The sequence below is a fragment of the Leptonychotes weddellii genome, chromosome 10 (genome assembly GCF_054177405.1).
Source record: "Leptonychotes weddellii isolate Sample4059 chromosome 10, ASM5417740v2, whole genome shotgun sequence".
NCBI classification, from domain to species: domain Eukaryota; kingdom Metazoa; phylum Chordata; class Mammalia; order Carnivora; family Phocidae; genus Leptonychotes; species Leptonychotes weddellii.
In genome coordinates, this window is record NC_138378.1 from 26,027,099 (window position 1) to 26,035,705 (window position 8,607).

At 51.1% G+C, this 8,607-nt stretch overlaps 2 protein-coding genes and 1 non-coding gene across 5 annotated transcripts in view; 2 read left to right on the top strand and 1 right to left on the bottom strand.

Annotated features, from left to right (window-relative positions):
- NOP56 (NOP56 ribonucleoprotein) overlaps nucleotides 1–1,485 on the top strand; it is a 5,175-nt gene extending 3,690 nt beyond the window's left edge. Inside the window, 2 exon segments of the mRNA XM_081833097.1 lie at nucleotides 71–312; nucleotides 1,025–1,485. Of these exon segments, the coding sequence (XP_081689223.1) occupies nucleotides 71–312; nucleotides 1,025–1,399 (617 nt within the window). The 3' untranslated portion in view covers nucleotides 1,400–1,485.
- On the top strand, nucleotides 34–104 carry LOC115940582 (small nucleolar RNA SNORD57). The gene has a single exon (XR_004075320.1). It is a non-coding gene; the product is annotated as a small nucleolar RNA SNORD57 (small nucleolar RNA).
- A 1-nt stretch (nucleotide 1,486) lies between the features above and the next one.
- Nucleotides 1,487–6,456, bottom strand: IDH3B (isocitrate dehydrogenase (NAD(+)) 3 non-catalytic subunit beta). 3 transcript variants are annotated; one of them, XR_004075314.2, is made up of 13 exons: nucleotides 6,368–6,456; nucleotides 6,159–6,239; nucleotides 5,952–6,050; nucleotides 5,728–5,848; nucleotides 4,004–4,064; nucleotides 3,795–3,927; nucleotides 3,557–3,690; nucleotides 3,362–3,464; nucleotides 3,120–3,266; nucleotides 2,812–2,906; nucleotides 2,625–2,685; nucleotides 1,729–1,931; nucleotides 1,487–1,613 (listed from the first exon to the last, which is right to left on the bottom strand). XR_004075314.2 is itself a non-coding variant. In XM_006732287.3 (12 exons), the coding sequence occupies exons 1-12, from the start codon at nucleotides 6,401–6,403 to the stop codon at nucleotides 1,536–1,538; spliced, it is 1,149 nt and encodes a 382-aa protein (XP_006732350.1). In that variant the 5' UTR covers nucleotides 6,404–6,456; the 3' UTR covers nucleotides 1,487–1,535. The 3 variants fall into 3 exon arrangements, 2 of the variants coding, with proteins under 2 accessions (XP_006732350.1, XP_006732349.1); XM_006732287.3 differs by lacking the exon at nucleotides 1,729–1,931; XM_006732286.3 differs by having other exon boundaries at nucleotides 1,487–1,931.
- Between the last annotated feature and the right edge of the window lie 2,151 nt (nucleotides 6,457–8,607).

Below are 8,607 nucleotides of genomic sequence, written 5' to 3' on the forward strand. Positions count from 1 at the left end.
TTGCTGGGTGGGGGGAGGACCAGAGCTGGCTGTTGGAGGTGATGAACTGGCTTAGCCTGACCCTGTAGAATGGAGGTGAAAAACTGATTTAATGAGCCTGATCCGATGAAGCCAGAAGGGAGGCCTGGACAGCCTGAAGTCTTCAGGGCCTCTTGAGCACCTTTCTTTGCCCAGGCAGAGGAAGCGGCTGCTGAGATGGCTAGGAAGCTGGAGAAGCAGGAGAAGAAACGCTTGAAGAAGGAGAAGAAACGGCTGGCCGCCCTGGCCCTCGCATCTTCAGAAAACAGCAGTAGTACCCCGGAGGAGTGTGAGGTCAGTAGGCAGACCAGCCGTTAGCCCAGGGTGAAAACCCTGGATGTAGGATTCTCAACAGCAGAACAAAGGATGTGCTACCTCAAGCCATGGTCTTGAGTCCAGGCTTTGGGACTGAAATAAGGACCTGAAACATCTCAACTACCTCTTGATTCTATAGGAAGGAGATAGGTGCTGAGAGAACTGGCTCAGGAGCTCAGAGAGCTGGTTGTAGCACACCGGGTCCCTGGGCAAGTGTTCTGTCCTCGGCTGCCTCCCAGGAGTCCTCAACCGGGGGTAGTGTAAATCCCTGTTCTGCGCGTTCTCAGCCTGTGTCCGGAGGCGGTGGCATTTCCTAGTGGGGCTTGGGGCAGGGAGGTCTCCATGATGCTACCTCGGGGTTCTCCCCCACCCCCTTCCACCCCCTTGGATTTTCATGGAGTGCCCAGTTTGTCAAGTAGTTTCTCAGGGTCCCCTTTGCAACATGGCATGATGGTTCTATTGTGGGGTCTTCTATAAGCTATTTCATGGGCTTAGATAACACATTCTCCCTAAGTGGGAGTCACCTTTGGGGTGGATTTCCAGTGTTTGTTAAAAACCACCCCAGAAACACTGGGCAATTTTCACATCATTTCTACTGCTTTCAGCCCCAACTACTTAGTTGCTAGAATTTTAATAGAGGTGTGTGTGTTCATACAATGGATGAGGGTTTCATGCCCATTTCATTCTTTAGGAGACAAGTGAAAGACCCAAAAAGAAGAAAAAGCAAAAGGCCCAGGAGATTCCACAGGAGAATGGAATGGAAGACCCATCTGTCCCTGTCTCCAAACCCAAGAAAAAGAAATCTTTTTCCAAGGAGGAGCTGGTTAGTAGTGATCTTGAAGAGACAGCTGCCAGTGTAAGTCTTCCCAAGAGGAAGAAATCTGCCCCCAAAGAGGAACCAGTTACTGATGCTGAAGAGGCAGCAAATAGGAGCATCCCCAAGAAAAAGAGGAAATTCTCTTCGAAGGAGGAGCCACTCAGCAGTGGACCTGAAGAGGCTGCTGGCGGCAAGAGCAGCAGCTCCAAGAAAAAGAAAAAGCTCCAGAAGCTATCCCAGGAAGATTAGAATGGACGTTTACCTGGTGGGGGGCATAACCCACATGACCTTTCCCAGCCCATCCCTTATATCCCAATAAAAACAACTTCACAAGAGTCAATATATATGTGTTTTATTGAACACTTTACATGGGCATGGGTGGGACCTATTGAGGCAGAGCACCAATGACCGCCTCAGTGAAGTCTTGGCAGGTGGCATAGCCACCCATGTCAGAAGTTCGAACCTGTAGGGGAGAACTGCCATCATCCCTGTGGCCGAGGCCCCATCCCTAACCTCTCCCCCACCCCCCACCCCCACCTGATAACACCATTCCCTAAGGAAGCCAGCCCCAGGACAACCTAGGCTCTGCCCAGATGATTATGGTCTAAAGGTTTAAGAACTCTTCTCTGGTCCACTGTACTGAAGGGAGGTGTAGGTAGTATGGTCCTTGTGAGGTTGGAGGGACTAAAGGGGCCTAGCCCCCATGGGGGTGCAGGTGGCCGATGACAGACTTGATGAAGTCGGTTGTGGTGCTGTAGCCGCCCATGTCTCGAGTCCGCACCTACAGCCACCACCGGCAAGAGCCGTGGGGAAGAAGAGAAGAAAGCCCATGAAGGGGGGATAGGGCAATGTGATGGAAATGGAATCCAAGAAAGGATGGCAAGGCCAGGAAGAAGATGCAATGCAGCAGTCGCAAGGAGGTGGCCAGGTGTGCGAGAGCATGGGCCCATCTGTTCCCAGCTGAGGGTCAGAACCACTCTCAGAGCTATGCTGCGGCCTGGGCAGGATGGGAGGGAGGCTGAGCATGAAGTGAGATGGGAAATGCAAATCAGGATGAGGATGCCTTGGAGGAAATCAGACCAGGTGGGAGGAGAGGAGGCCAGGGAACGCAGACAAGGATGGGCTTCCAGGTGTGGAGAACGTGACACCTGTGCCGCGTCCTGCCTGCTATCTCCCTCTGCTCCTCCATGCCCCGTGCGCTCTCCCCAGAAAAAGAGCCCCAAGTGCTGCATTAAGATGGCCATAAAAGAACCAATGGATGGAGCAGGAAAGAGGGAATAGCAGACAGGAACCAAGAGGCAAATGAGAGCCAGAGGATGAAACAGCCAGGAGAAGGGAGGTGAAGAACAGCCCTGAGAGCCACAGGGGAAGATCAGAGAGAAGATGTTCTGGGGACCTGGAGGAAAGGAGGCCCCAGTTCAGTTCCCCAAAGAGGAGTGCCAAGGCCCTGAAACCCACAGCCTTTCTAACTCACCTTGCCAACTTTGATCACCTTCTTCACCGCATCTGCAATCATGTTGGAGTGATACTCGAGACTGTCAAATGTGGACAGGAAGGAACTGAGATTCTCCCCACATCATTCCCAATTTCCTCAGCCGTGCTCCCCCTTAAAACACCCCGCCTCCGGCCCCAGCCCACCATGACCTACTTGAGATACCTACTTGAGATGCCGCAGCATGTTGGAAGCTGAAAGCAGCATGGCTGTGGGGTTGGCTATGTTCCTACCCACTGCCTGGGCAAATGGGTGCCGGGCCCCCTGTGAAGAGAGGAGAGGGCACACTAGAGTCACTGGGGGCAGACATTATGCAGAGGCTGGGGGCAGGGAAGGGCATTCGGGAAGAGAGATCGGGCCAGGGACACTGAGAAAAGACATGGGGGAAGGGGACACATTTGGAGGTAGCTATCAAGGGACCTCAAGTCAGAAGACAGGCATGCAGAGAGGGCCGGGGGGAGAGGGGACCTCACTCACCGTCTCAAAGACTGCATACTCTGCACTATAGCTCTCACCGGGGACCACACCAGCTCCCCCAACCAAGCCAGCAGCCAGATTGTCAATAATGTTCCCGTAGAGATTGGGCATCACGAGCACATCAAACTGGTAAGGATTCTGGACCAGCTGGGGGCAAAATGTGGGCATGTACAAGAGAAGTAAGTTCTGCTTCCTTGCCCATCCCTGACACCATGAGAGCAGAGACATGGGGAGGACACTACCTGCATGCAGCAATTGTCTATGATCATTGTCTCAAACTTGATTTTGGGGTACAATTCAGCAACTTCCTCACAGCATTGCAGGAACAACCCATCCCCAAGTTTCCTGTCCGTGGGCCAAAGGGAACAAATTCAGTCAAGAGAGTGCAAAGGGCTACCTTCCCAGGAGCCTACCCCATGCAAAGCCATGTCCCTCACATGATGTTGGCCTTGTGGACAGCCGTGACCTTGCCCCGCCCCTTCTTGGTGGCATAGTCAAAGGCAAACTTTGCAATCCGCTGAGATTTGGTTCGAGTGACAATCTTCAAGCACTCAATCACACCCCTTGCACTCTGGGTAAGAAGAGAGAAGCAGGCAGGTGACCCTGGAAAGAAGGGAAAGAGCTATGCCGCTCTCCCACCTTCACCCCTGGCCTCCCCAGTTTCTAGGGCCTCACCTCATGTTCCAATGAGCTGTATTCCCCTTCTGTCTGCTCTCGAATGATCACCAGATCTAGATTGTTGTGTCGAGTCTTGTACCCAGGAAGTGATTTCACATGGACAACATTGGCAAACAAGTCCAACTTACGCCTGGGGGTGGGGCAGAGCCATGAGCACCATGCCTGGTGCTCCAGGACTCCTCTGACCCATGGCCCCCACCACCTACCTCAGCCGCATATCGTAGGAGGCTAGCTCCCCCTTATACTCCATCGGGGTATGGATCTTTCCTGCATAAACAAAGGGGTCAGGGTCGGGCACAGGCCAAGCCCAAGGGAACCCAGATCAGTGTCTGATCCTCTCAGTAACATGATGTAACCCAGACTCTCATCTCCCACTCCCAAACCTGTGACTTTTAAGTGCCTCTGGAGGCAAAGAAAAATGCAGTTAAAACCAGTGTTTTATTTTTAGCCACCATATTTAATTTACGTTGAAACTTCAAAATGATCTAAAAGGACAGAAAATGTTTTCGTGTGATCAAAGAGCCTGGGTTTAACAGGCTGAGAAACAATGCTAAGAGATCTATGGCCTTTCTTGATGTTTCTATGACTACCTACTTGACATTTTTTTCAACCAATACTTACTGAATACTGACCACACGTCAGGCACTAGGGATGTCAACCAAAAAACACAATACACAATTCCTGTCTTCAAGGGGCAAACAACACATCGGGGAAGACAATACGAAATACATGATAAATACCATGGGCGAGGTATTAACGCCGTGCATAGGAGCCCAGAACAGAAATTCCCTCCGGTCGCATCACGAAATGACACACGACAGCGGGCATTTCGGCCAAGCCTTAGGTCAAGTGAGTACAGTACGTTGACTAGTGACCCCAAAATGCTGCGTCCATGCCCTAACCCCCAGAACCTGTAAATGTGACCTTATTTGGGAAAAGAGTGTTTGTAGACATAATTAAGGATCTTGAAATGAAATCATCTTGAATTAGGGTGGGCCCTAAATCCAATGACAAGTCCTTCTACAGGAAAAGAAAGAGAAACAGATACACAGACACAGAGCGGAAAAGCCATATGAAGACTGAGGCAGAGATTGTAGTGATGCATCTACGAGCCAAGGAACACCAAGGAACACCAGCAGCCACCAGTAGATGGTAGAAGCCAGGAAGCATTCTCCCTTAAGCCTTCAGAGGAAGCCCTTCCAACACCTTAATTTTGGGATTCTGGCCTCCAGAACTGTGAGAACAGATTTGTTATTTCAGGCCACTAGCTTTGAGGTAATTTGTACAGCAGCCCTAGGAAACTAAAATACAGTAACTGAGAACTGGTCTAACATGTAGCATCAAAGGAAGAACATTCTGGGCAGAAGTAACGACGTAAGTCAAGATAGTACATGTATCTGGAAGCTAACGGTCCAATGTGACCAAAGCACAGAACAAGTGTTAGGGAAATAAAAGCCGAAGAGCTGAGAGTCAGCTTATGAAGAACTTACTTTCCTATGCTAAGGCTGGGCCTGACAAAATCATGATTGTCTTTCCAAAAGAAAAGATGCAGAAGATGGATTGTAGGGGCAGAACAGGAAGCCCCCCCCCCCGCCGCCGCAAAAAAAATCTAAATGAGATTAAAGCAGAGAAGCAAAGGGGAAGACAGAAGAAAAGAGGCAGCTACAAGTGGCATTCTAGAAACACAATTAACAAGATTTGAGGACCCATGATGTAGCCCCGACAGACTTCAAACCCTTAAAGCCTTCCTGCCGAGACAGCTCACATGATCTCTCAACTCCTGAGTTAACAGAAGAAACAAATGGCCACAAAATAGTGATGGGAGCTTGGGGGACGTAATGTGTTAGTATGTGCGGAAAGAAGCTTAAAGAACATTTGCTCATGTGATTTTAAAGGGCACACGGGTGGAGTAGCAAGGGGGCACACATACCAATGATGGCCACCTTGTTCTCCTTCATGGAACTCAACACCTGCTCCAGCTTCTCCTCAGATGCCATATTCTGCACCTCGCTCAGGTGATGCTCCTGGAACTCCACTGGGACAGAGGCAGCCTTCAGGGGCACGTCCCAAAAATCTCTGGGTCAGGATCGACTAAATCCGGACTTTCCAACCCACCCCAGAGTCCGTGCTGGTTGATCCCCCCAGGGCACTCACCTTGAACACCTCCTTGACAGCGTGCATCAGTTCAGGCCCCACGCCGTCTCCTGGGAGCATAGTCACTGGAAAGGCTCCCTCCACCCTCATGTCTTCAGCCTGGAAGCGGTGCCATCAGAGCTAGGGCTGGGGCGGGAGCACAGATTCCCGGGGAGAGGGAATGAGGGGACAGGGGAGTGGGCGGACCGGAGTCGAACCTGCCCTTACCTGGCTCCGCGGGGCGGCGTGCGCCACGGCCGAGGTACACAGGCTCCTCCATGCCCCGGGGTTCGGGGCGGCGACCAGCGCCTGCGACACAGACGCACACGCCCGTGAGGTCGGGTATGGGAGTCCCAGACCCCGAACACTGCAGTGAACCCGGTACAAACCCGCCGCTCCCTCGCACGCCCCCGGCCCGACCCGACCCCGGGCCTCACTCGGGTCAAGCAGCGGACACCTATGCGAGCTGCCATGTTCTCAGCAGGAAGTCCCGGCGGAAGTGACGCCGGAAGCCGGCGTGGCCCGGCACCCCGACTTCCGGTCCGCGGAATACAAAGGTGTGTGGCAGTGGGCGGTTCTCTCTTCCTCGGACCAACGCCAGCTGTCTTCTCCTGGGTCCCTTGCTCCTTCCTCGTCTTCTGCTTATCCTTTGCCCTGGACCCTGACGGGCCACACAACGGCTTTGTCTGTTGCTTTGTTGTAAGTCTCCGTATTTATGTTGAAACTAACGCTAAAGAAGAATATGAGATCTCATATTATCCCTATGAGCTTGGTGAGCTTTCCTGGCCTTCCCAGTCCCCAGGAAGGCATCTCTCACTGATACTGCCTGAGAATGGGGAAGTCTAGTCAGGACCCTTGAAAAGTTTCTCAGTCTCTTGGGCAGGGGAGGGACTGTTTAACTGTTAAACAATCTGTTTAACTGTGAAGGAGCATATAGTGTGAGGCTGAGTGACTTGAATGTCAGTTTCCTAGGCCTACAGATCCTCGAGTACGGGGGTCTTAACCTGGGGTCCACAGAGCCTACAGGTGTCCATGAATACAAATCAGTATCATGAACTTGGATGGGGAAAATCCAAAAATCACATCTTTTTTTTTTTTTTTTAAAGGTTTTATTTATTTGAGAGAGAGAGAGAGCATGAGAGGGGGAGGGTCAGAGGGAGAAGCAGACTCCCTGCCGAGCAGAGAGCCCGATGCGGGACTCGATCCAGGGACTCGATCCCGGGACTCCAGGATCATGACCTGAGCCGAAGGCAGTCGCTTAACCAACTGAGCCACCCAGGAGCCCTCACATCTTTTATTCTTACCTCCAACTGAAATTTAGCATTTCCTTTCATCATGAAAGGTAGAATGAAATTGTCGTGCTACCTGTAGTACCCTTGACTTTGTCAGAAATAGAAATTACATTTCATTCCACATTTCACTTAGGCCCTGCATGGCCTAAACTTCCTGGCATCTCTCTGGCTCTTGGAGGCTCCATTTGTCCACAGACAATGCACCAGAGTAGCGGGTAGCTGTGAGCAGTTAACAGCTAACACCTGAAGTGAGGAACCGGCTGCACCAGCTGGCAGAGGATTTGAACAAGGCAGCTACTACCCTGTGGAGGTGAGAATGAACATGGTTCTCTGGGACATGATGAGGAGAGCAGGCATGTTTGAGGAGTTGATGTACAGTGAGGAGTGGTGAGTAAGATTGGTGCAAGTCTCAGGACTGAAAGAAAGAGAGGAGGGGTCTATGAGCAATACCGAGGACCCTGTTGGGATGGTGATGTGAATTTATCATGGTATGGTACAACTGTGTGTGATTTCTTAGAGAAAGCTAACTCTTGGACTCATCCAGAAATATTATTTTGTCGGGCTCCCTGCTCAATGGGGAGCCTGCTTCTGCCTCTCTGCTGCTCCCCCCAACTTGTGCGCTCTCTCTCTGCTGTCTCTCTCTCTCAAATAAATAAAATATAAAAAAAGAAAGAGAAAGAAAGAAAGAAAAGACAAGAAAAGAAAAGAAAACATCTGTGTTTGGACCCAACTGCCGGAGCTTTAATGTAACAACCTGGGATGGGGCCCAGATACTGGTGTTCTTCAGAAGCTCCCTGGATGATTCTAAAAATGGACCAGAGTTGAGAACCAGTGGCTTACATTAATCATGACCCTTCACTTGGGGTTGGGCAGGTGTCTCAGGATTAGATTCAGGTGCAGGGAACAATGAACAACATAACCATGGCCCAAATAAGGGAGGGGTTTATTTCTGGCTCCCATAAAAGTTCAATAATAGTTGGATCAGGGCAGGGTCAGCCCCCTGCAGTGTCAAAGGCTCAGATGCCTTATGTTGTTGCCATTCCTTGCAAGGCCTCCATTCCCGAGTTCATTCAGGTATGTGCCAGGGTAAGGCTGCCTGAACCACATTGATAATGAACGTTAGAAGTCTGCTGTTGGCTGGAACACAGAAACATACATCTTCATGTTCAAAGTCTCCGTGGGGATTTCTTAATAATTTCATCTGTGAGTCTCATTCAGCAACAGCTTTAGTGGGCGCCTGGGTGGCTCAGTTGGTTAAGCAACTGCCTTCGGCTCAGGTCATGATCCTGGAGTCCAGGGATCGAGTCCCGCATCAGGCTCCCTGCTCAGGAGGGTGTCTGCTTCTCCCTCTGACCCTCCCCCTCTCATGTACTCTCTCTCTCTCT

What these genes read in the sequence shown, in the direction of transcription:
- IDH3B (XM_006732286.3), bottom strand. Translation starts at nt 6,403, where the DNA reads ATGGCAGCTCGCATAGGTGTCCGCTGCTTGACCCGA. An exon ending in ACAGCTCATTGGAACATGAG is followed by an intron (nt 3,691 to 3,794) that starts GTGAGGCCCTAG and finishes CTTCTTACCCAG; the next exon opens with AGTGCAAGGGGTGTGATTGA. An exon ending in AGTATGCAGTCTTTGAGACG is followed by an intron (nt 2,907 to 3,119) that starts GTGAGTGAGGTC and finishes CTCTCTTCACAG; the next exon opens with GGGGCCCGGCACCCATTTGC.